This window comes from Vanessa tameamea, chromosome 25 (assembly GCF_037043105.1).
Source record: "Vanessa tameamea isolate UH-Manoa-2023 chromosome 25, ilVanTame1 primary haplotype, whole genome shotgun sequence".
Lineage (NCBI taxonomy): Eukaryota > Metazoa > Arthropoda > Insecta > Lepidoptera > Nymphalidae > Vanessa > Vanessa tameamea.
This window is the reverse complement of record NC_087333.1, coordinates 4,831,233-4,858,577: the sequence shown is the minus strand read 5'-3', so window position 1 is coordinate 4,858,577 and position 27,345 is coordinate 4,831,233. Positions and strand designations below refer to the sequence as shown.

General features: G+C 32.9%; 2 protein-coding genes across 3 annotated transcripts in view; one reads left to right on the top strand and one right to left on the bottom strand.

The window, feature by feature from the left end:
- The window catches only part of Eif2alpha (eukaryotic translation initiation factor 2 subunit alpha), a 196,214-nt gene extending 170,591 nt beyond the window's left edge, over positions 1-25,623 (top strand). Inside the window, exons 1-7 of one of the 2 annotated variants that reach the window (XM_064218952.1) lie at positions 21,766-21,886; positions 21,973-22,210; positions 22,687-22,915; positions 23,359-23,591; positions 24,035-24,150; positions 24,728-24,839; positions 25,499-25,623. In XM_064218952.1, the coding sequence (XP_064075022.1) occupies positions 21,973-22,210; positions 22,687-22,915; positions 23,359-23,591; positions 24,035-24,150; positions 24,728-24,839; positions 25,499-25,569 (999 nt within the window). In that variant the 5' untranslated portion in view covers positions 21,766-21,886 and the 3' untranslated portion in view covers positions 25,570-25,623. Of the gene's footprint in view, positions 1-21,765; positions 21,887-21,972; positions 22,211-22,686; positions 22,916-23,358; positions 23,592-24,034; positions 24,151-24,727; positions 24,840-25,498 lie in introns of those variants that run through there. The other variant, XM_064218953.1, reaches the window with a different exon arrangement.
- On the bottom strand, positions 694-19,112 carry LOC113403432 (collagen alpha-1(IX) chain-like). The gene is made up of 23 exons (XM_064218943.1): positions 18,988-19,112; positions 15,520-15,578; positions 14,672-14,870; positions 12,961-13,153; positions 11,641-11,718; positions 10,588-10,674; positions 9,860-9,928; positions 9,200-9,235; positions 8,306-8,371; positions 8,153-8,215; positions 7,977-8,072; positions 7,371-7,449; positions 6,323-6,384; positions 5,910-6,009; positions 5,455-5,543; positions 4,783-4,890; positions 3,923-4,033; positions 3,607-3,723; positions 3,327-3,381; positions 2,652-2,753; positions 2,096-2,263; positions 1,576-1,638; positions 694-943 (listed from the first exon to the last, which is right to left on the bottom strand). The coding sequence occupies exons 1-23, from the start codon at positions 18,999-19,001 to the stop codon at positions 840-842; spliced, it is 2,118 nt and encodes a 705-aa protein (XP_064075013.1). The 5' UTR covers positions 19,002-19,112; the 3' UTR covers positions 694-839.
- Positions 25,624-27,345: the final 1,722 nt, after the last annotated feature.

Below are 27,345 nucleotides of genomic sequence, written 5' to 3'. Positions count from 1 at the left end.
TACAGTGGATATGAGTAGGTAATTGAAATAGTTATGTATTATAATAAATATATTTTAATCGAGCGCTGTTTGTCGTGCGTATTATCTTTACTATTTCTTCTATGAGAATTAGCTATACACGTGTTTGTACTTACTAATATTACTCGATCCGGGGAGGCGGAACTCGTAGATAAATTACTCCGAATTTTTATTGCAAATTGCAGCACGCGGAAGACGTTACGTAGCTACTTACTACAAAATACAGATCTTAAAACTGTCAGAGAGTACAACAAAAACTTGAAAGTCTATTATTTTAAATGTATTAAGTTTTTTAAATAAAAATCATAGAAGAAAAATATTTATGATGTTAGTAATTATAGTCCTGCAAGTTCATTAATGTTTTACAAATTTCATGTACAGGATAGGCTGATGCTTGACTTCAGTCATACCTGATGGTCTAAGATGAAAAAGTCCTACTAAGAAAAAATATTACTATACTTCTGGACTAGGTGTACTCGTGGCATCGTCCGCGTGGATTTCGGTTACGTACAAAATCCGTCAGAAATGGCCATCAAAGGTTTATTAAAAATAGTAGTCTTTGTTGAAATTCAAACTTACTCCATACTAAATTTAATCAAAACCAGTTCAGTAAATTAACCGGTAAAACGTATCGACAGACAGAGCGATTTACATTTAGAGAAAAAAAAAAACCACCACGTCACGCTATTTATTTCACTTCGTATACTTCAAATAAACTTAAGTACATTTGTCTACAAATATAAAGCAAGGAAACAGTCAATAATCTAAATTATTGGAGCAAAAACAATAAAACTAACTTAGATTAAACTATGAACACATAATTATGGCCCCTTATTATTTCCAAGGGGTGAATAGGCGTAGTACCCGACACTGGGACAATCACAGGTTCCTCTTGGACCTGGAATTCCTCTCGGACCTATTGCTCCTGTAATTTGATAAGCATATATAATATATACATATGTACATATATTGAAGGTTATTAAGAGTCAGGGTGTTGTGTAAGCCCGTCTGTGTTGGTGCCACCCATACTGCCATATTTAATTGTCTTCGGCACAAGGGACGTGACTTTCTCCCATGTTTGGATATATAATTAAAATAATAGTTCATATTTCTATCAGCACTTTGGTCTATAAGTGAAGCTGACCATTTAATATAAGCCTTTTTGCCTGTCCGCAATGTCCTATGACAAGAAAACCCCACCCAGACTTTGTACCTGAATAAAACTAAGATATTGCGGTGCTGGGATTTCTCTTTCACTCACTCTCGAGTAAAAGTAATATTGCAGACAGCCAACAGCCGGAAAATGTCCCACAATTGGCCAAAGACGAGGCCCTTTTCTCTTAAGAAGGTTTGGAGCTTATTTTACAACGCTGCTCCAGAGCGAGATGGAGGACACCATTTAGTAACATACACCAATGCTATTTTGTTGTAAGCGTTCAATCAAAATTATATTATGTCTATAAGTACTGTTTCAAAGGACAACATTATCAAAATCTGTGGATATTATCGAAAAATATTGCATTTAAATTTAAATATACTATTAATCTAATAACTAACCTTCTCTGCCAGGGTCACCACGTTGACCAGATCTGCCTTCCAGTCCAGGTGGTCCCATCGGTCCTGGACCAAAATAATGTGATTTTTTTTAAAAACACAAAGCAATTGTTGCTATTATTAACAACAAACTTGAAACTAGACGTAGAGCTCGATCATGAAACAACGGTAACTGGTATGCGACATTGACTACATACATAATAGAATAGGAAGATAAAAAATGTCAGGACGTTTTCAAAATTTTAATTACGTTTCAAGAATCTCAGTACTAATCACGCAGCCCGAATGAAGATACGAATATTATAACATTGTCTAAACCTGAACATTTATAGATTTTTAGGTTGATTTGCAGAAGCCAGTATATAAAAATATATGTGTGCAATCATATGAATGTCTAATAATTTCCTGAAAAAAAAATAGATTATACCGACATTCTTATATCTAATTATTAGAGCCGAGCGGAACATGGTCACCCGTGATCTTATCCTATATGAATAAACTCCCTAAAAATAATAAAACGCACCTGGTAATCCACCTGGGCCTTCAGGTCCTGGTAGTCCAATACCATCTGCACCTCTCTCTCCTTTATCACCCTTGTCTCCTCTCAGACCTTGGCCACCGGGTCTTCCCGGCTCTCCCGTCTCTCCAGGATAACCACGTGGCCCCATTGGCCCTGAATCACCAGGTGATCCTAGAAGAAAGTAAGAAAATTTTGATTCATATTTTGGTTTAATAAAATATATTAAAAAAATGATTAAAAATAAAGTAACTACAGGAAGCTAAGCTCATTTCAGTTATAAAGACCTAAATTCCTACTTCTGCTTCTTCTTTCCTGCTTCCTCAAGGAGGACTCAAACTCGTTTTTACAGACGTAAATTTTAGCTAATCATAGTCTTTATTAGAACCATATATAAAAAAGGCTATTAATAAATATGTTATTATTAAAACACACCTTCCTCACCAATGATTACCCTCGAAAAGTAATTTAAGATGTTAATAAATTATATTGCTAACAACGCATAAAATACAAATTAAAATCTTACTGGATTGTGAAGGATAAGTTACTTCTAAAGACATACCTGGATTACCGGGAGGCCCTGGTCTGCCTGGAGGTCCTCTTTTACCTTCAGTTGGAACTATATTTGGTACTACGAGTGATGCTGCCAGCTCTTTGAACCGCTCTATTTATCATTGAAAAAAATATATAAAATAATTAAACAAATGACTAAACTTTAATATTTTAACAAACTTTAAAAAGAAGGTAGTTGTTAATTAGTGTAACGCGATGTGTAATGGACTCCTAACCGATTTCATTCACAGCAGCCATTTCAACGGAGAATAGCTAAATATGTAAGAGATAACAAACAGATGACCTCCCTATGACCTCACTCTAATAACCCGATGATCCAAGAGACAGTCCAGGAAAAATTGTATAATATTGAGGGCAAACTCAAGTGTGCGCAAAACCGGTGCTCTCCTGTATTCACTCTTATAATAAACAGTTGATCTTATTATCTCACATAATCCGATTGGACATGTCCTGAGAAGGTTCAGACGCAGGACTAATAACTTATGTGTGAGGCACAGCTGAGTCCCAAGTTCAAAACTTCTACGGAGAATTTCTTGACGGAAAAATCAACAACTTTTTGTCCAAGATTTTGAAATCTTCTGCCTTATAATCTAGCCACGAGATCAACGGGGTAATCTTACACAATATATATATGTTTTTTTTTATAAATACAGTTCCTTTTTACCTTTAATCAGATCTTCGCAGATATTTCTAACTTCATTCTCTGATATTGACGGGAGCTAGAACAAAAATACTAAAATTATTCAGCACGACACTGAGGAAATTGGCAAAAGCGTAATTAAAATCGATTTTTTACCACCAAACTCAAATTTCAATTTCTACGACTATTAATTATTATTTATAGAGTATTATTAAGAGGATTCATAAGGTATTTACTTCTCATACCTTATGAATCCTCAATGTGATACGAACGCTGCGCTTAACTTAATTGTCGTTTTTATTACCTGAGTAATGATACTACTTGGTGCTGGCAAACCCGGTAATCCCCGCTGTCCAGGGACGCCTGGAACACCATCTATTCCATTTCGTCCTGGAAATCCTGGAAGACCGCTTTCTCCTTTCTACCCCAAAAAGTTTTACAATATAAAGCTACATATATTATATTTGAATTACAATTAATTAACTCTTCCTAAAATAACATTCATGCCAAATTATTGTTTGTGTTTTTAAAATTTCAAGAAAAAAACGTAAATATAACAACCATTATCAGAATATTACCAAGCCAATTGAAAATATCTTGAAATCTAATTTTTTGGTTACCTGTCCCTTATCCCCTTGAGGCCCAGGTGAGCCAAGTAAACTAACGGAAGGTGATGCGGTTATTCCAGGTGGACCAGGGACTCCCGGTAATCCTCTCTGCCCTTCAGGACCCTAGGAACATAGGATAGTCTCTAAAAATAAATCGTGCTTGTGCATTTTTGAGGTTTGTTTACTACGCACTTTTTCTGTGTCATTTAATTATATTGTTATCAATTCTTTCACAATCCTGCGTCCTTATTGGACGTTGGACTAACATCCATACGATGGACTTGGACGAGCGAGATCACAAGGCCTTATTTTAATGGCTCACTTTCATAATCCGAGGGACAATAGTGCCGAAGAGAATTCAGGCGCAGGACATTGGTCCAAAAAGCACATAAAAGCCATTAAATTTCGTGCTTAACCAAGCATGAGGGTATAAACACTGCCCTCTACCTGACTGATACCAAGACATTCCTGCCAGAAAAGCCAATAATCTTATTAGCGCGACCCGGGGTATACACCCAGAACATCGAGATCAGTGGCATTGTTATCGTAAGGCTAGGTGTCTAAGTAGCTCAGGGGCCCTGTTACCTAAGCTTTGAAGAGCCTTGAAGAGAGATGACGTATGTATTTAACCTACTAATGATAAGTTCAACTCACTGTATCTTGTATTCTATTCTTATTCCTATCTATAATTTTGAAGAGCAATATAAGTTAAAGAGATGCTGAAGGCCGGATTTTTTTCTCTGCACCCACCTAGCCACGCCACTGCTCGAGATATGCGGTCTTATAAGCTAGCCGACGACTTGGAAATTCCATGCTACGAGTTAATGATTGTATTGTATCTTTATTGTTAGGTGTAAAAAAAATCAACTCACTTGCGGTCCTTCGGGGCCCCTTTCGCCTGGAGATCCCTGTACGCCCGGTAACCCTCTTCCCCCTGGTATACCAGGTACACCTGGTGGACCTTGAATACCTGGTATACCCTAACAACAAATAATAAATAACTTTGAAATTCTCTATAAAAAATTGTTAATTCATCTACCAAGCATTTTTTATTTTATCGAAATAATGACATACAATTACATCTCAACTGAGGAATAGAAATCGTTTAGGCTATTCTGTAACATGAAACTCAAACTCACCGCAGAACACCAGCGAACATCGAAATGTCAAATGTGATATGATATACGACATTGACAAACATGACTATAAAATTTATAGGATACACGTATCAAAATGCCGTATCACTTTAAGTCGGTTGTCAATATTACGAGTGAGATACGAATTGATGTCTTACAGAAGCCCTTCCACGTTATGTAATCGGCGTGCATTCGTTTGAGTGGTACTCACAAGTACCTACAAGATCTTATTGTGCGTAGACTTCAATTGTCTAAATTGAAAGCGAGTGAAACAGCAAAATACAGCCATTTATACAAAACATAACAACACGTCGCCTCATTGATTTATTAAGATATATAAAAATAATATAATTAATGGTTAAATTTTATAAACAATAATAGACAAATTATTTAAGAATAAATACTGACAGCGACACCGGATGGCCCCCGTGGTCCAATCGGCCCAGGAATTCCATCGAGCCCTGGCTTACCAGGAAGACCTCTCTCACCCTTTTGACCTTTATAGTGGAATAACTTGATCAATATATATAAATGCACAAAGACAAATTCATTTTGGAGCTTATTCCACCACGCTGCTCCAACGCGATTTGGTGAATACACATGTGACAGAATTTCATTAAAATTAGACACATGCAGGTTTCCTCGCGATATTTTCCTTCACCGCCGAGCACTAGATGAATTATAAACAAATTATGCACATCAAAATTCAGTGGTGCTTATCTAGGTTTGAACCCGCAATCATCGGCTAAGACGCACGCGTTTTAACCACTGAAACAACTCTGTTCTATATTCTATGGTTTCCTCAATTTTTAAATAGCAAGCAGTTTCTAGTTTCTATAATTCTATAATTTAAATTATTTTACCATGAGTTAATGGAACATTAATGCTAGTTGCTGGTCCAGGGGGGCCTACAGGGCCTGGTTCTCCTCGAAGGCCCATAGGTCCAGGAGGACCCGGGGAACCCTGTTTATAACAATTTGTTTTTGTTGACAAAGTTATTTGATTTTAAATCAATGGAAGAAGTCAGGAATATGATGTACATATAAATAAATTTTAGTAACATTTTTATTATTTTGACATAAGTTTGTTAATATACTTGTATCCGCTATATAGCAATATATATATATGTTTAGTGGACTATGTACTTCATATGAAAAAAAAGTAACTATTGAGTGCCTTGCTAATTCTTCATAGTAGAATCTATGTACAGTCCAAACGACGATTCAACTCATAAGAGCCTACTTGAATAAAAAATATTTTGATTTCGTATGCTCACGTCTCTTCCGTCTACCCCAGGAAGTCCAGCTAAGCCAACTAACCCAGCCTCGCCTGGATCACCTAAAATACCAACATAATAAATCGTGTTATAGGCAGAAGAACTGAGGCAAATGGATATCTATGAAAGTACTACAAATTTTCTACTATTTAATTTGACATGAGTCTTTACTTGATCGAAAAACGTTTTCTTGATTTGGTAGAGTTGAAAATTTGCAAATCCAATTGACTATTACAGCTTTATAACTGGAATGGTCGATTGTGGAGATTTACTCAATTTTTTGCAGAACATTAACTAACTATAAATATATATAATCGTTGAGTTCTCAAATATCTTGACCAAGCTAGATTTAAAATAAGATAGCAGTATACTGCCTCCGAAGACGTTAACCTCTTACTAAGGTTTACTGTATTAAATCGATATATCGATAAATTAAGTGATATTTTTGTGCTGTCCATACGTGAAGACAAATAAATTGAATTATTACTTTTTTTATTTATAAATAACTCTACTTGCTAATTTAACAGTACGGAACATAGTGAAAAAAATAATATCTGAGGTAGTTATCACCAAATGCTTTTGATTAATCATTTAAAGCTGAATTAATGTATGCTAACCAGTAGCTTGAGAAGTCTAAGTCACAGATCGTCGTTGCGCCTGCAAAAGTCACCGTGTTTTTTTTTATTTTTAGATTCTTATGCCGTTTTAATCGTTATTTCAATTTATGTAGCTTTCGATGTCTGTACGTCACAGCTAAATTTTAAAACTTTTAAATTATTGAAGTTATCACGAAACTGTTTTTACAGTACGTGCGTATTGAAATAACGATTAAAACGGCATAACAATCCAAAAATAAGAAAAAAACACATTGACTTTTGCAGGCGCAACGACGAACTACAAACAAAATATGGAATATTTATGTTTGGGTTCAGAAGGAAATAACATTAATGTTGTATTATGTCCATTAATTGTCTACAAGTAAAGACAGTTAATTTTTAGTCATCAAACAATGAAATGGCAAATATATAATACAGTAATAATATTATACCTTTAAAACCTTGAACTCCTTTTTCGCCTTTCGGTCCACGTGGACCTTCCTTTCCTGGAGGTCCAGGAACTAGTGTCACCTAGAATATCGTGACAATAAAAGATAAATAAATCTTACAGAATATTTCTCCTAAGATCTCGAATCGGACCAGTAATGTTATTGATTTTTTTCTCTCAATAAATTATCTCTTTGTCTTATTATTATTTATATTATTTAGACATAGACAATTTTACAAGTTTTTACTAATTTGATATATTCCAAAAGGTGGAATCAGACATTTCATTTTGCATCTTTCACTCAAAGTGACACGTCTAAACACAAAGTGAAACAAAAGTGCCGAATTAATTCATTAGTGAACTGATCCAACGTCGTTGGATCGGTTCATTCGGCATCTTTCATTCCCACTCCCAATGAACGAAAAATGAACAGTCTGAACACAGAGTGAACGTTCACGACACAGAGTACAACTTACTCTGTTCGAGCAGATTGTGCACTAATAATGTAGTTTTGCATAGTTGCATCTTTTGAAATTGACCCCGTAGCCGGTCTTTTTGTACATACAATGTATTTAATTATACTCTTGCAAATACTCAATAAAATACACACATTATTAACGTTTCCCGCTGGTCCTCTTTCTCCTTTCTCCCCTTTAGGCCCTGGAGACCCCTCTAAACCAGGGGGCCCTTGCAAGCCACGTACTCCCTACAAGTTTTTATAAAGTAATTACTTTAAAGTAATAAATCATAACGTACGAAAAAAACAGATATATAACATAGTCTTACCGGCAATCCTGTGTAGCCTCTAATACCATCTTCCCCTTTTGCCCCTGGGGGCCCTTCAGGACCCTTGAAGGTTAAAGTTAAGTCATTAAAGCAAATATATATATACATGAGAACTACATGCATTTTATTCTATGTGGTGAAGTCTTAACATACCGGAGGACATGTTTGGTTACATGTTTGTTCCAAATAAGGGTCAATATTTGGCGGCACGACAGGAAACTGAAAAAAAATAGTATCAGTTTATTAACTAAGTAGCTTGTATTCCTTTTACCTAGAAGACGTAATTCAAAATGTTTTGTAAGTTTCGAAATTGCAATGAACACTCGTCAAACGTAGGAGTCCGGCATTAGAAATAAATCGAAATAGTTTAGTTTTAGTTAAGCGGCCGGTCAAATGGTCTAGTGATAAGTCGCCATAGTCATTGGCGCTGTTTGGCTGTAGAATATCTGTCTGCCGATAACACCGGTTTGGAGCAGTTTATACTTCCTACAGTTTCGATGCCTTTAGGCATGATCGATCTTAAATTACTAGACGACCCATTTATATAGGCCCATATGTATATTGAATAGAAATTTGAAATATGAAGTTACATGAATATGCTTTTATTTGGAAACATTATGAAAATGAATGAAAATAAAATAATTTAAATTGTACAAGTTACTTAAACATAACAAATAACAATAGTGTGACGTCACAAATACGGCCTCAGAGCTTATGTTCGCATAAGCCATATCGGATCCCTGAGTTATGGAGATGATCTTACAATAAAATTTACGCCTACGAATCATAGTGACAATGTATTATATCGGCCAGAGAATATCTTCAACTATTATGTTTATTACTATCCAACCGTTTCCTACGCCATATTTTATTTTTGGTGGCGTCATTAAATTCAAAATTGGAACGCGTCAATAAATTTCATTAAACTGTCAAAACATTTTGTCAATCAATTATGTTGCCAGATGTAATCGATAGAAAAACTACTCAAATATCTACTACGACCACCCAAAAATCCCGTCCCCCGTAGTAAATTGTGAATGTACTTACTGGAGGTATAGTGGCAATCAAAAATTCGGGTATTTCCTGAAAACAAACAACTTATGTAAAACAAAAATTAATTTAAAATAAAAAAAAAATTGAACCTGATAATCCGATCTTATTCACTAATATTGACATAACAATTAACAGTCGCACTTCTGGGCAAAAGTCTCGAGGAGGAGGTTTAGAGCATATTCTAAACTGGATAATAAACTTGTTTTTTTTTTTACAAACAAAGGTCAAAGCTAACTTCAAATTAAAGGTCAAACCCTAACTAATATTATAAATGTGAATGTGTGTTTGTTTGCTTGTAACGCTCCAACACCTTAAGTATCTTGATCACCATGGAATTTAGCATACATTTTTTTAAAGGTATGGAAAGTATACCTGACCTTTATTACCACACAAGTGAGCGAAGCCATGGCAAAAACCACTCTATACTAATATTATAAATGCGATAGTAGCTCTGTCTGTTTGTCTGTGTGTCTGTTGTTCTTTCACGGTCAAACCAATTCAACCTTATTTTATGAAATTCGGTATTAAGCAAACTTAAACTAGGACAAAAGCTATTTTTATGCCTAACCCCCAAAACTCGAGCAAAGCCTCAGTAGACAACTAGGTAACAATGGAATGAAATTAATAATAACTAAAATAAATCAAAAATCTTACAATTTCTTCACAACTTTCGTCAGTCAGGTTGTAGCGGTTGCAGCTCAACGATAACCATTGGAGATCAATCTGAAAAGGCAACTTACAAATTATTCCCTGCGGCATCGTTTGGGTTAAATCTATATCAGGATTGTCCTCATCGAATTAATTCATAAATAATTTTACAATAATAAATTACTCAGTAATAATTAAATAATCTAAATTTTAGGGAACAACATTACAATTTTAGGCAATAACAAAATTTGTACAGCTATTTGAAATTTCAGCCATTTTACGTAATACAATAGACATCTCATTTAAAAGAAAAAGTTGGACTGCCTTAGTCACTGTGTAAATGCCCTTAATTAATTAGATTAGTAATTAGAGTACTTCTTTACTAGACGGATAGACCTTTTTGTATTTATAACATTTAAAAAATATTATGAAGATGTTTTATCAGTATTTTAAAGCTTTACTTACCAGTCTATGTAAAGATTCAATAGTGCAACTAATTTTTTTACCAGTTTCGAGTTTAGCTGAAATTTTGGACAGACATTGGTGGAGCTGTTTTACAATAATTAGAATATCAATTAATTGATTCATTTTGGATTAAATAAAACCTTCTTCAAAAACTTTTAGCCTGATTTGATTGTGTACGAATAAGGGCTTTTCAAGGAAATATTATTAATGGAGAATGTCAAGACTGTGATCGTCGTCAAAATTAGTTCAATTTTACTGTAATTTCTTACCGGAGCTGGAGTTCCATCGTCGTTACTGATGATGGTGATCGACGTCGCGTTACTGAAGTCGTGCGGACTTATATTCTCCGGTTCTAACTGGAACATTGAGTTTAAAAACTAATCAAAGAATAATCTGGAAACTCGTATCTTTTCGTCTACTAGCAATCTTTGAAATAAGCATGTTTTAGTTTATTTTCATTTTTTTTTATGATAAAGGTAGACGTACGCGCAAATAGGCCACCTGATGTTAAGTGGTCATCAACGCTCATTGACAATGGCTCTATAAGAAAACCTTGGGAAGTAAGATGCCATGTCCCGTGTGCCTGTAGTTACACTGGCTCACTGACCCTTCAAACCGGAACACAACAATACTGGGTACCGCTGCTTAGCGGTAGAATATCTGATGAGTGGATGGTACCTACCCAGACTAGCACAAAACCCTACCACCAAGGTAATTATTACACATATTGTTCAGTTTTTTTGGGAATTCTCATATAAAGACTATAAAATAGATTTTTATGATGTCAGTTTCATTTGCGATTCTTTTGTTTTCTTATGTTTGTGTTAACGAACAATGAACGAACGAAATATGTGGAGAAAGGTTCAGATATTGAAGCATGTCTCAACGAAAATTTTATTTGAAGACGTATTGTGTTTATTCTCTATTGTGTGAAAATACATTATAATTTAAAGCCAAAATTAACCATCACTGAGCTCCGTCTGGATTCTCGTTTCGCCGCGATAAATAGTTAATTGAGCTTACTCTAGTGGAATTCTACATTGAAACTAATATAAATAATATATTTTTATATCAATTATATATTATATTTTGATACATGTATCGATTTCGATTAGTTATTGTATGTATGTGTGAATATGAATAAATTATTTTTCTTTTATATGATATACTTCTCTTTTGGTAACCTTTAAACGTATTGAGCTTCCTGAGGTGGTTTGTGATGATGCTTGTAGCAAATAGTCCGTCGTTTGTATAATATATTTTTTGTTGTGTAATAAAATACTAATAATGTATTAACATACTAAAAAAAATCTAGTTTTTACCTCAATACAGTCTACAGCGCCGTAAACGGTGTCGTTCGTAATAGCCACGTGTAGTTTATGCCACCCTGGTCTGAATAGCTAAAACATTTTGTTACATTAACATACATTAACAGCCTGTAAATTTCCCACTGCTGGCCTAAGGCCTCCTGTCCCTTTGAGGAGAAGGTTTGGTAGCATATTCCACTGCGCTGCTCCAATGCGCGTTGGTGGAATATACATGTGGCAGAATTTCGTTGAAATAAGACACATGCAGGTTTCCTCACGATGTTTTCCTTCACCGCCGAGCACGAGATGAATTATAAACACAAATTAAGCACATGAAAATTCAGTGGTGCCTGCCTGGGTTTGAACCCGAAATCATCGGTTAAGATGTACGCGTTCTAACCACTGGGCCATCTCGGCTCTTCAACAACACATAACATCTTGTTAATAACATTTAAAAATAGCACCATGAACATTCAATGAAAATTTTTAGATATAGACAAATACTTAGAAATAGGATTAAAAATATTCTCTAAATGATACTCTTTTAAAGAGTATCAACTAGGACGGATATAGCTGAACAGCACCAAGCATTGCAATATGCTTTTTGTTACAATGTCATGTGTGTTTATTTTGTGTATGTGTCTATGCAATGGTTTACAGTTAACTTATACTCGGATTAAATTTAAATGCAACGAACAATTTCCAGTTCAACTTTTCGAAGACTTCATTTGATATGCAGGTCTCAGATTCATTTATGAGTGCCAATAATTCGAAACGAAATTAGTCTTTTTGGATAAGATATTGTACGAGTAACTTTCGATGAGTAATAAACTTATTTATTTGGTTATAATGAATACCAACAGATGTATATTTAATAAACACCAGTTCAATAGAAAGTATATAAATGTATTGTTACATACAAATACAAAAATATTATAATCTATTCCACAAGGAATACAAACAAACAAAATGTGACATCTAATTGACGCGATAACGTTGTTCGAGAGCTTAAATAAACCATTATATTCATGGATTCGCGAGTATTCATCAATTCATCCATTGACTAAGAAGCGGATCAACATAATTTATTAATATATAAAAGTTACCTCTATCCAGGAAAAATATACTAGAAACCACGCGTAACAACTATCATTATTTAAATTCTAACTTTAAACTTCTCTACTTGAATGCCAACAGATTGAACTGAACTTTACGAATCATCTACTTTATATGCGACAACTTATTTTCACAGGACGACGTAAAAATAATACTTTCCTAGTTTCTCTCTGAGAAGTTTTTACTTTTATAACCAAATTTTAACAATAAACGTCTTACCTCAGGTGAAGAAAAGACCACTCGAGAATGCTGCACAAAAACAGCAAATTTCCTCAGATTCGGCAGTAATGTTATTGAGAACTGAAGCGTTTGTGATCTAGCGCGAATCAGGCTCCAAGGCCGTCGGTGATTATGAGCATTGAATGTCCCTATGACACTAAAGTATTCCGGCAGACCATTGGGAAAGACGTGTCTGAAAAATTATTACAATATATTCAAATAGAAATCCCATGCTCTAGATGATAAGCAGATACTCCCAGGGATATTGGCACTGTAAAAATAAAAATTGATGTATATTAGTTTGTCCTCTATGCATTTTAAGCCATTAGTCCGATTGTTGTAATAGATGAGTTGTTAACGTATGTCTGCGACGGTCCCCAACCCAAAAAGAAGATTTATAAGAACGAAATAAGTTCTTTTACGCGGCTACAGTAGTGTGAATTGGTAAAAATCTTCACGTAAAGAAAAAGCATCATTCCCCCTTTAGGCGACCTTTCCCTCTCTTCTTTTTTAAACAAAAAATCTATGGGTAAAGGTGAACAGTCACCAGTTGCTAGTCCGCCCTGCATGACATTTAACCAAATGGATCACTCTAGCTTCAACCCGGAACACAGGAATACTTTGCCTAGGCGATACGTTGTATAGTTGACTTAATGATAACTCATGAATGGAGGTTATCTAGGCTTGTGCTAAACTAAGAAACGAAACTAGAGACCTTCAGGCAATTTAACATTGCTAATTTAATCTACGCTTCCTGGTCTAAATTTTATTTTATAAACGAACAAAAGAGATACGACACGAAACGAATGATGAAGACGTTTTTTTCCTTCTAAAACGTAAAGATCTTTGTCAGTAAAGTTCATCGTTCCAATTCCCTACATTATTCTTTGTTTTACATTTGCATTTTTATATTAAATACTGACATTTAAAACATTCTAGATATTTCTTTGTTGCTTGAAATTATGCATAAATATAATTTCATTTCAATATATTCTTCCAGCTTACTTTTGCTTTAACAATTGGGGATTATATTAGTAACGTATACCAAGAACGTACGTTCCATTTCAAAAACGCTTATTATTATATTTGTTTCGTACATCTTATCGTATATGTAGCAAGATAAAAAGGCCTATTGAAATGAGTGTTGTTCTCCGAAGAGCTTTATCGAATTAATAATCCAATCCCAAGGGATTGGATTACTGCAAGCTGCACAATTTCTTTTTCTTGTATCAACGAATTTGTTTTCAATTGTGAACATTTATTCTATAGCGCACTTGTTTATTGAATGTCGACAATCTATCACCGGTTCGGAAAAATATCACAGAATCGATAAAAACCGGTGTAAGAAACTTACTCAAATTTTTCGTGTCACCAATAATTGTTGACAAAATTTTGAATGATCGTTTCTTTTCCAAGGTGAGCTTATTATTTAACAATACACTATTTTAAAAATTACCATTCTCAAGCAAACATAAATTTAATATATATTATTTAATTTCTCTGGGATCTTGTTATATAAGTTTTGTCCTACAACATATTTACTAACCCTATGTAGATAAGAATTCTATCATTGTTACTTATATTGATACAGTATACGTCACGATTTATTTAAAACATTCTAAGGAAACAAACCACGATGTTAGTATAAGAAATACTAACATTGTGGTTTGTTTCCACATATAAATTATGTTATCAAGGCACGTGTACATACCGCAAAGGCAAAGTAAGGTTCGCTCCGTCCCCAATTCTGTATGCCCTTTGCAAATCTTGCGAACCTTGGACGAGTGTCACACCGGTTGTATTGGATCTGTCCAGTCGATAAACTGCTATCAAGTCTACCGTTTGAAAGTCAACATCAATACCGCCGATCGAGGAACACGACGCTAGTGGTGATACTGATGTTACATTATCTGGGAATTCAATGAACTATATTACAATTTGAACACCTTATGCTTTGGTCAAATTGAAATCCTTCCGAAGATTGTCTGGTGGAGGACGTTTTTTTCTATCTTAACGATAAAACTTTTTGTCACTTTTAAATCATAACGTTCCTTCATGCAATTTTTAATAGGTTTAGTAGGTAGGTAGGTTAAATAAATCATATTGATATATGCGTTTTGGGGTTGGTCGGTGTTGGGCATAAAAAAACCTGAAACCTTACTTTATAGTTAAAGGTTGTTTCAAATCAACTTCAGTTGCTTGGGCATAGCAGAACAACAGACAGAAAGAGTTACTATTTCACCAATAACATCAGTATAGATGTAATTTCAATTAATTTAAATTTTTTGTTCGGTTTTAATTAAACTAAACTAGTTTCTATCTGCATTTTCTTCTGTTAAAGGGTTAAACCCGGTAACCTGACGAAGTGTATCCAATTTCGTGACCTTCGATTGATTAGTAAAAAGAAAACGTTACAAATAAACAACCTAACTTTCGAATTTAAAATAGAAATTAGGATTAAACATTAATTTGTTTCGGCTGGATCTTTCCGGATACTCTTTCTTGAATAGGGAGTGGTACCCAGATGTATATTTACCATTCATTTGTATATAGTCTTACCTATTGCATTAGTCGTCTTCAGTCGTGTAGTGTAAATTAAAAATACGATGCAATAATATCTGAAATTTTTAAATAATTGTTTATTAAATTTTGTTGATGAAATGCCGAGCCAAGCTATATCGTGTTATGTGTTCATACTGTTAAGCTGAAACGCAACTTCGTCTGGAGCCAATTAGGGTTTTTTTATGATATAGGTTGGCGGGCGAGCAACTGGGTCACCTGATGTTAAGTGATCACAACCGACTTCAGACAATGGCAGTAAGAAATATTAATCTTTACTTACATCGCCAATGCGCCATCAACCTTGGGAACTAAGTTGTTATGTCTCTTGTGCCTGTAGTGGCACTTACGCACTCACCCTTCATATAATAAGGTTAACATTTTAATAATAAAAATAATAAGGTTAACATTTCGTTCGACGACCTCCGTGGTCGAGTAGTGTGTACACCGGTTTTCATGGGTACGCCACTCCGAGGTCCCGGGTTCGATTCCCGGCCGAGTCAATGTAGAAAAAAGTTCATGAGTTTCTATGTTGTCTTGGGTCTGGGTGTTTGTGGTACCGTCGTTACTTCTGATTTTCCATAACACAAGTGCTTTAGCTACTTACATTGGGATCAGAGTAATGTATGTGATGTTGTCCAATATTTATTTATGTTGTCCAACATTTCTTACAGCGCCATTGTCTATGGGCGGTAGTGACCACTTACCATCAGGTGACCTATTTGCTAGTCCGCCTACCGATATCATAAAAAAAAAGTACATTGCAAGTTAAATAAAAAATCTACAAATACGCTGTACCCGCATTGTTTACCGTTCTAGAATAAGGTTTAAACCTTCTCCTTAATAGTCGAGGAGAATTTTGTTTAGAAGTGGGACATTTCCGAGCAACATCAGTGGCGAAACGAGGTTGGGGTTTGAGGGTGGAAAGAAGCGGTATAAAGAACACTCCCACACCCAAACGACAATCATGGATCCAATAGCAGTTACCGTTTAGTATGAATAAAGATGAGAGTATTATGCTTATTATCGGCGAAAGAACAACATTTAAATAGTTTACTGGTTAACATTTACACACCAAGACAATCACACTAAAACAATATATATACAGAGTCATACAAGTTAGGATTAATTTAGATTAATTTGAGTTATTTGTACATTTATAATGCTTGTTTTTTTTTTAATATATGGAACTGAATTCCGATATGAAATATGATGATGATCCGTTCAATTTCAGAATTATTTCTGCAGATTTGCGTGTGTAATTCTATTTATTGTATATAATATATATTACATGTATTTTTAGTATTACTTTTGACTATATAAATATACTTTCTCGAAGAAACACAAAACATTTGTCAAGACGTTTATAAAATATAATTGTACTAGTTGTTCGGTAAATCAACAAATTCGGTTTAGGGCTTTGGTTGTGAAAGCATAAGAGACAGACATAATTACTTACGTATTTATAATATTATTATAAACAATAAAGATGTTATAATAATTTAAAATGTAAGATTGTATCCATCTAAGCTAATGATGTCTCTAGTATTGGTCAAGTGGCTGTTTTAAATTGAACCGACCTTAATGGCCCAATGAACGCATAACTGTATCATAAAAATGATATTATTATTTTTTCTAAGTATAATGTGAAATTTCTATAATCTCCATATGAATAAAAATTGAAGTTTGTTTGTTTTTACTCTGTACGTTTCTTAATTGTAATTCATTCATCCGATTGTAATTAAACTTTGGTTGTTCTGCGAAAACCAGCGAAGGCTATGGCCCCAAAAACAAATTAAATTCTTTGTATATGTCTGTCTTCTGCGAATCCAAGATGGTTTGCTAGTACGTCTGTTGCGCCATGCTCCAAAGTGGATTGATGCATACATGGGGTGTACCATCTGATACAAGCTTGTTAGATTATAATATTTAACCTTGACCACCGAGTACAAGATGACTTATAGTAAATAATGTTTATCCAAATTTGAACCTTAGATTAAGATGTGTTTTATCCATAGGGCCACCTCGACTTCTAAACTATTCATAAAATATTAGTAAATTACACATATTTGGTAATAATATTATATAACACACAGATTTCTTAACGACATTTCTGATACAGATTTAGATTTAAATTTAGAAACTGTAAAAAAAAAATTTTGCACAACTCGTTAAGGTTGTTGAAAAACAATAAATGTTCTATCGTTCTAATCAATATGTTACAGCCAATCAAACCGAATCAATGCGACCTCGCGGCTCGATTAAACAGGTCATCAAATCTCGATACCGTGGGGTTAACAATTAATTGACCTTCAAGAAACCATTAAATTTGTCCTACTTCTATAGACCAGAACCAGGTTCAAATCTAGGACTAAAATTGGACTGAGATTTCTGATCAGAAATAAGTTTGTTTTTTTTTATCACCTGTCAAAGATGAGTCTTAATCAGTCTATGTTACATTTAAATTTGATCTCATTAGCTTCCGAAAAGACATAAGTTTCGAATAAATGATTGTACTTTAAGTAGTTCTCTTAATTCAAATAAAAAAATGCAACATAACACGGAAAAGAAAATTAAAGTATTTATAAAAATATACTACGTCAATTCGATAAATATAATATAATTAAAAATGTTTTTGTAATATAAAAAATCATCATCTCTGTGTGAGATAAATATTTTATGCAAAACTGTATGCTTAAACATAATATCACGAATTTACGTGCATCCGTTTATGAAACTAGGTTATGACTTAAGTATTATCACGGATTTAGAGATGAACTAACTTACAGAAATTTAAGAATCACCTTACTACTTATAAAGATGCAAAATATACCTACCTACGGTATATTGCTAATGGATTTTCAATCAACAGGCACCTTATATATTTGCAGACGGTGTTAATAATCAAATAAGACACTATAGTCAATAAATTATATAAACAATTACATTAGTTGTTTACATAGAATCTTGCTTCATCGATTTTTTTAAAATAATTTTAACATAATTAAAATTAAAATGATACTCATTACATTTTTACAACCTTCTTATTTTAACGTTTCAAATCTGTAATGCTTCAAAATGAATAATTGATTATGATAACATTTCTTTAATTGTTATATTTATAAGAATGAATTAATTAAAAAAAAAATGAGAAATATCGCATTCAGGTAAAGATTTTTTATATAAGTCCATTACATTAAATAAACACAAAAAAACTAAATTACAGAAAAACAACATTTTAAATATTTATAATAATTAGGTATTATTAAGATTTTAGTTATTACAACACATTTTAAAATGCTGAAGTCATCTCTTTGGTTTCGTTTTACACGTTTTTAATTACAATTTTACAATTTGAACGGTTATTGAACCAATTAACCGAATATTTGGCGATTCAATTTGGCAACAAAAGCACCAATTGCTAAAGCTAAGTTACAATTTTTTTAAATGACTATGCGAAAAACTTACCTAAAAATATCCATAATACTAGAATTAATGAACAAAATTTGAATATGTAGGGAATTAAGAACACATTTTAGTATATGGCATCACTACTATAGGCCACGACGAGTACTGGTATGTTCAATAGACGCAGGCTAATCAACAAACTGAGATTTGTTGACGCAGAATGATATATATCAATTAATTTTTCTGACAGGCTTTTTAATGCTTATATTTCCACTGGAGTTTAAGCGCATCATCATAAATGGTATATGCGTCCCACTCGCACGCTACATATTTAAATGCTCCCTCGCGTCCATACAAATATTTAAGCTCCTGAACGTTATGGAATTTATTTTCAAAAAGTGAATTGTTTTATAAATAAAAATAGAGTCAAATCCTTTTCCATGTCAAATATTACTTTTGCTAATTTATGCCCAGTTGTATTTATTTAACGATTCGTTATTGTACATCAATGGATCAATTTTTAATTAAGATTTAAAGTAGTATAGACTTTATACAAGTAGTATAGACATAGGACTTCGAAACTTATAAAACGTTTTTATCTCGATATTATTATATTACGCCGCGTAGACAGTTCCACCATCCGTAAGCAAACAAATCGTTACTTGAAATAGTAACTAGGCCTTAATCTAAACAACACAGAGAAATTAGTATTCTTAGAATATGTGACGGAAATGATATAACGCATCACAAGTGACTGTAATCTTGATCCATACAAAAGGATTTAATTACACTTTAAATTACCATGGCATGTGTTTATAAACATCTATAGAACTATTCTGTAAGGATACTCGAAACTCACTGCAGAACACGATAGTGTAATATCAAAAAGTGATAAGCGCAGAGCACCTGGTCCTGGGGCAACACAGGAGTGGAGGCCCCGGAGCAACAGAGGAGTAGTGCCGCTAATTATTATTTTACAAATTAATTTAAACATTTTCATTTCTGTTTGAACTATTGCAATATTGTATAATATTGCAATAATTCAAACAGAAATGAAGTCAGGGCAGTTGCCCGGTTGCCCTCCCCAAATTCCTGCCCTGAATATGCTACATTGACTATAATTTAAAAAAAAAAACGCATCAGAACAACGTAACGGTAAGTCGGTTTTTAGCATTTCGCGAGTGAGATTGTGGTCGAAGTGAATTCTTGCGGAATATAACTGCTGATATAACGACTTCTGGACGTATTATTTGTACAACAGATGATCTGCTCTGTATGTTAACGTACATTAACGATGGGAACAAGGTTTACATTTCTTTCACTTGTTTCCTACTATATTCAACCGACTTTTAAAAAAATAAGTTATTAGTTCGTTTTTTTTTTTTAATTTTATTAACTCAGAACTCTCTTATTTATTAACCGAAATTATTTTTTTTTGGGATACCTTTCGATTGGCCCCATTTAAATTTGAAGAAAAAAAATGTGATACCACTTTTTTTTTAATATTTTGTTAGTATTACGTTGTGTTCGTCAGATTTATTTTATATTATTATAGTTGTCGCTCGCTAAAACTTTTAGGGTCGTCAGGCGTTAAGTATAAAAAAGTAAAAAGCCTATGTACTTTCCCAAGGAAAAACTTTTAAACACTTTTTAAGCTTACGGTATACCAAATATCATCAAATTCGATTCAGTGACTTAGCCGTGAAAGCGTAACAGACAGAGTTATTTTCGCATCTATAATATTAGTATAGATTTATTCAATGTTAATTGTAGTCAGCACGGTCGTCTTGAATAATATTTGCATATCATCCCGCACACAATTCATCCATTTTTCATTGCTCATTGACGTTGTAAGGTAGGTTACTTCTTATAGTGCAAATTTCTAATGCACATGGAGTAGTGATAACCACTTTTATCAGCGGTCCATTTTTCAGTACGCTTACATATTTGAAATAAAAAAGAAGAACAGGAAATTACTACAAATGTAGTTAAACTACACATAATTAAAACTATATAATTATGTACAAACATTTATTTTTAGAATATAAAAAAATATAAGAAAAATTCAACACAACTAATTTTGTTCTATTCAAATATACGTTTACATAGAATAATTGAAGAAGATAAATAAAATATTGTTAATAATTCGCATGAAAAATGTAAACACATAGTGGTTTTCTAAATTACATTTCTCAGAAAAATCAAGAAAGACATTTATAATAATAATACAAACATTACAAATTGGTTTTAATTCATGTAAACGATGTATTGTCTTCCGGAAATATTATTTTATGAAGTACAAACAGAACAGCGCATACTTCAAAAGAATTCAATTACTGGTCTAGATAAAGGCAATAAACAAACGTTAATTAAACATACATTCTTGTCTTGTCTTATCGTTCATAACTATAAACATGCCACATCCATCCCTATAATTTAATTATTTCATATTGAATAAGACTTTTTAATGTCTAACTGCTGCATAATTATATAATCTATATGAAATATTGGAAAAACCTGACTTACGTATTATTAAAATTTAAATTTTTTGATATGACTATAAAAAAATTATTATGACGTTCAACCAAACTTTTTTAGCAATGTTCTTACTTTTCGCGTCTTATTATGAAATTTAATATGAGATAGGAGATATATTATTTTACTATGATATTTAGTAAAAATATTGACTTAACTAAAATAATGAACATTTGAATATCGTGAATAAATATATTTTTTATGTAAAGTTTATTATCGTATCACGAAATATTTCGTATCACGAAATGCTTGTATAATCTATTGTGAATTTTATCTGTGCTTTGTCTATTGCTTAGTGCTAACTTGTCAATTTGTCAACTCAATTTGACTTTGTTGAGGTTCAACGTGAACAAATAAAATTGCATCATTTTTTTAGAAAAAACTCTTATAATTCTATTAAAAAAAGTGCAGGCCATACGTAAAAGTTAATATTTTAATTGTGTTCAACATAAATTTTGTTATTAAGTCAAAATTTTTTGCTACATATAGGTTATGATTTTTTAACTTCAGATGCCGTTGTCCTGTCGATTTTATCAAGAAAAATATCCTGAAGTGGAAGATGTAGTGATGGTAAACGTAAGGTCAATCGCCGAAATGGGTGCCTATGTACATTTACTTGAATATAATAATATAGAGGGTATGATATTGCTCTCTGAGCTGTCGAGAAGGCGTATAAGATCTATCAACAAGTTAATTCGTGTAGGAAAGACAGAACCGGTCGTGGTTATCAGAGTAGATAAAGAAAAGGGTAAGAGACACTTGAACTTACATATTCCAGTTTAAACTTTTCAATAAAACCTTTGCTATATTATTGTAAATTAATTTATATTTGTTCTCAAAAAAATATATAAATTTATTTTTCATTATTTTTGGTCAGTCATAATCTGCCCTAGTTCTCCATAAAATACTGTTTATGAATGTTGATTTTAAATTTTAGTAAAATCTGTTAGACATGTAAAACCTAAGAAATTATAAATTAATAACCTTGCTTGTGGACGAAAAAATATATTTTAAATATATTTGCATTTAGTCATTGATATTTTGTGACAATTCTAATTATTATGTTATTATATAAAGTCACCAGCATTTTATTTGAATTTTTTTTTTAAATTTTTATCTTAAAAGTAATGTACCTGAGTATATGCCTTTTTAAATTTTATTTGTGGTTACATAGTGACAGCTAGTTACTAATACTAATAATAATAATACAATTAACATTTACAGGTTACATAGATTTATCAAAGCGTCGTGTATCTGCAGAAGACATAGACAAATGCACAGAGAGATATGCTAAGGCTAAAGCTGTCAACTCAATCCTTCGACATGTCGCTGAACTTCTTCATTACCAGAGCTCAGAACAGCTAGAGGAGCTATACAAGCAGACGGCATGGCTCTTTGAAGAGAAATATAAGAAAAAGGCATCTGCTTATGATTTCTTCAAACAGGCTGCAGTGTGAGTTTCTAACATTTAAATTATGACAAACCTCTTTAGTAAATAAAGTATTACAGAGTAGTCAATAAAATGTTCAGTTGTAAACATCACTAATTTAAATAAAAAATGAAGATGAGTGGTTAATTGAGATCAGTGCAAGTCTAGTATGAATAGTTTACAGAGTGATCCTATTGTTTGTGTATATTTACAGCATAGGTGGCGTTTTTACTTGTAGGCATACGGTCTAATGTCACCATTGCTCTTTGATACTTTGGAAACTGAGATGTTATGTCCCTTGGTGCCTGTAGTTACACTAGCACTCACCCTTCAAATGGAAACACAATCTACAAAGTATTACTACTTGGTGGTAATGAGTGCTACTTACTGAGACAGGCTTCCACAAAGCACTACCACCTCTGTAATCTGTATGATATAATTATTTTATTAAATTTTAAAATTTTCAGTGACCCTTCAGTCCTTAACGAGTGTGGTCTTGATGAGAAAACAAAGGAAGTATTATTAGCAAACATTAAGAGGAAACTCACCTCACAAGCTGTTAAAATCCGTGCTGATATTGAATGTGCTTGTTATGGATATGAAGGAATTGATGCTGTTAAAGCTGCATTAAAATCTGGACTTGCTCTATCCACAGCCGAGATGCCAATTAAGATTAATCTTATTGCTCCACCTTTGTATGGTAAGTTTTGATATATAATTTACTACCTCTCTCGGCTTTATTATACACAAATCTTAATTATACTAGATATTAAGTCTATAGACCTATAGTATTTTTGGTGTATTGTATTTAAATCTGTTAGGTAGTTTTTGAGTTTATCCATTCAGAGCGACAGATGCAGCAAGAAGATATTGTTTTATAATACTTTGAGTACAGGGCAATACACATCCTCATTTTTTTAGTATTTAATTAAATACATAGTAAATAATTTGTGTGTAAGCTATAAGATTTTCAACAGCATATCAAAATAACGAGATGATATAAAATTCGAAACATAAATGAAAACTTACAGTTATGATAATTAATTAACTATACAAATTGAAATAATTCTACTATTATAGATTTATTATTAAAGTTATAATGGTTTGCTTAAATAATATTATTATTTTTTGTTTAATTTTCAGTAATGACAACTTCCACACCAGAAAAAACAGACGGTCTCAAAGCATTGCAAGATGCCATTGATAAAATACAGGATACAATCACCACGGCCGGTGGTGTGTTCAACGTGCAAATGGCTGTAAGTATTATAAATCTCATACTATTTATATTATAAAAATAGGAGATGCCTTATCCCAGTAACGGGCACTTATAGGTGTTACTTTGTACTTTACTTTATATCAAGCTCTAATAAATTAATATTGAGCCCAGTCTCAATTTGGTTCATAGAAATCAATCTACCTGATTATACTTGTGCATTGTGTATGTTCTGTGCCATCAGGATATCACCTTTTTAGATTATAAATTTGTATTTATATGTAATACCTAGCAGTCACTATGTGATAACCTTGAATGCTCAAAAACTTATCACAATACATTAACTATTACTGGGTACTATACGAAACTTTGAAATGGCAGTAATTTAGGTCAAAACCTTTCGAATTATGTATAAAAAAAAATAAGTAAAATCTGGACTTAGTTAAAGTTTTAAATGGGATTTTTTTTTTTAAATATCGTTGTTTTTTTATTTAGTTAATATTTGATTTAATATAAATTTGTGTAAATTACTTTATCATTATTTCTTACTAGATTTTGGTATTTCTCAATAATATTTAAGACAATTAATAATTTACTGTAATATGTAATTGTTCAAACAGCCGAAGGTGGTGACCGCCACGGACGAGGCCGAGCTGGCGAGACAAATGGAGCGCGCTGAGGCTGAGAACGCTGAAGTGGCCGGAGACTCTGCCGAGGAGAACGAAGACCAAGGTTATAGAATATTCTTATTTTAAACAGCATACATCATTTCATTTTCCTAATTCATGATCCAGTATTTAAATGACCACAGATTATGTATACTCTATTCCAACCATAACAGGAAAAAAGCCAAATAACAACATTTGACAGCAAATTGACGCAATATCATTGGTCGAGAGTTTGATTAATCTATGTTATTCACTATGGATTTGCGAAAAAATGCCTTTTTAAACGTTGACGAAACTGTTATCGGAATTTTCAAACCTAGTGTTGCCGTAAACATTTTCAGACGACCTTCTTTTAGCGTAATTCTAATCTTCCGAATACGAATGTTTCGTCACTTCGACTTATTTAGTAATATTAATAGATATAAATAATTTCCTTAACATGAAATTCGCTTGACATCACAAATGTTGTTTAGCAACGTTCGGAAATGTTTAGTTTTATATCTCGTAGTTTGTTTTTTTTTTTGTATCAAATTATACAACTCAATCTATAATACACTGGATACACGAGATGACTAAATTATACACATTTTGTGTCCAACTATGTCATCTAGCAACCCTGCTGTCAAGGAACTCAGTAGTTACTCTTTTTCCTGAGTGAAATACATAACCTATATGCAATTAAATGTATTATATTATTTAATTTATCGTTTCTTGTATTATCAGGTATGGGTGACGCCGGTATGGATGAAGAACCGCAACAGAACGGCGCCTCCGACGAAGACGACGATAACTGATCGTATTGTACTATATGACTTCAATATAAATATATATACAACCCTTTTATACAACACTTGTCGTTTTATTTAACATTGGCAGTTATATTTTTTTCTAATTTCAATGTATGAATATATTATACATATAACTAGCTACTCGCCCCGGCTTCACATGAGTCGAAAAGGGGTCACAGTGCATAAAACGTTTATATCAAAAGATAAAAATAAGAAAAAAATATATTCTTATTTATTTTTCTAACTGTACTTATACGTGTCAGCAAAGCATCATACAAATATTATGCTTAAGAGCGTAGTTTGTCAGCGTGGGAATTAATTTTAGAACACACACATAGGAACTTTTCAATAATACAGATGCATTGTGCAGTGTATCGTACGCATCCCCGGAGATAATTAGTTGCTTGTTTTCGGTGCAACGAATAAATTAAATTTTCACTGCACGTTCATAACGTAGGATTTATAAAAATACATTTAAGTACGAGTAATGTATTAGCTATAAGGTTGTCACTCGCAAACGCAATTATAAATTATTTGTTAGCATAGGGTGCGGTCAGAGTGCAATAAGATGCCAAATATTCATTATGATTTTTATTGTTTCAACTGCTTTCGTCTAACTAAATAATAATAATTATTTTCTTGATATTTTAAGGTTGGTAGATATACCGAATTAAATTAAAGTAAAGACACATTAAATAATCACTTCTTAAATTTTATAAATATAAATAACGAAGTTAAATATAATTTTTTTCAATACTCTATTTTTAAGTAAAATATTCGAAAAAAATATTTTAAATCAACTTCTCGTCCATTTCGGTACAAATACTATTTTTCATAGTGAGCAATTCGGTTTTACAAGAGGTCGCTCGACAACTGATGCGAGAATAGCACTTCTTAAACATATTTACGATGCTTGACAAAAATCACAGAATGCTATTGGAGTATTCTGTGATTTGTCTAAAGCATTTGATTGTGTAGAACACGAGACGAAAAAAAAATAATAAAAAAAAATGAGAGGAAAAAACTGACTATGACGATGTGAACGGTGCATTATCACAGATACACGATTGGTTTACAGTAAATAATTTAGTTTTGAATACTCAAAAACGAAATGTGTAGTTTTTACCCTACCCAATGTTAGAAAGCAAAATTATAATATATCTTTAAATGGTGGCCGTCTTGATGTAGCCAATACCACGGTTTTTTTTTGGGAATAGCATTGGATTCCAAACTTCAGTGGAGTCCTCATTTATCGTCCCTGACAGGAAGACTCAGCTCCGCAGCATAAAAATTAACAATTGTGTCCCACGACACTCGCGCCCCACCCTTATGCTAACTTGTCTATGTGTGCGTAGACATTTTGCGAAATTATAAGAGTCGGCTCGAAATAAAAATTGACGTGCTCTCACTTTGGGCTCTGGGGAGGGACTGAAAATTTATTGACAGCGATGTCGAATAATAAGTCAAAACCGTCAAATTATTTTCTCCATACTAAAATGTATGGACGACTAATGCCAAAAAGTAAGCAATATTTAAATAAAAATTACTATAATATTGTGAGATATAATAGAAATTGAACACGGTGAACTTATTATTTACACTTCTGTGTCCCCATTTAACCAAAAATACATGTATAAACTAGTCGCTAAATAGCTTAAAAAATGTTAATAGAAAAGGTCGATTTCAGTGTTTGGAGTGATGTTGACGATTAATTTACCAGGTTATTGATACAAATTTTATAAATATCATGCGGTGAAACTTGAGATATATCTATTGAGATAC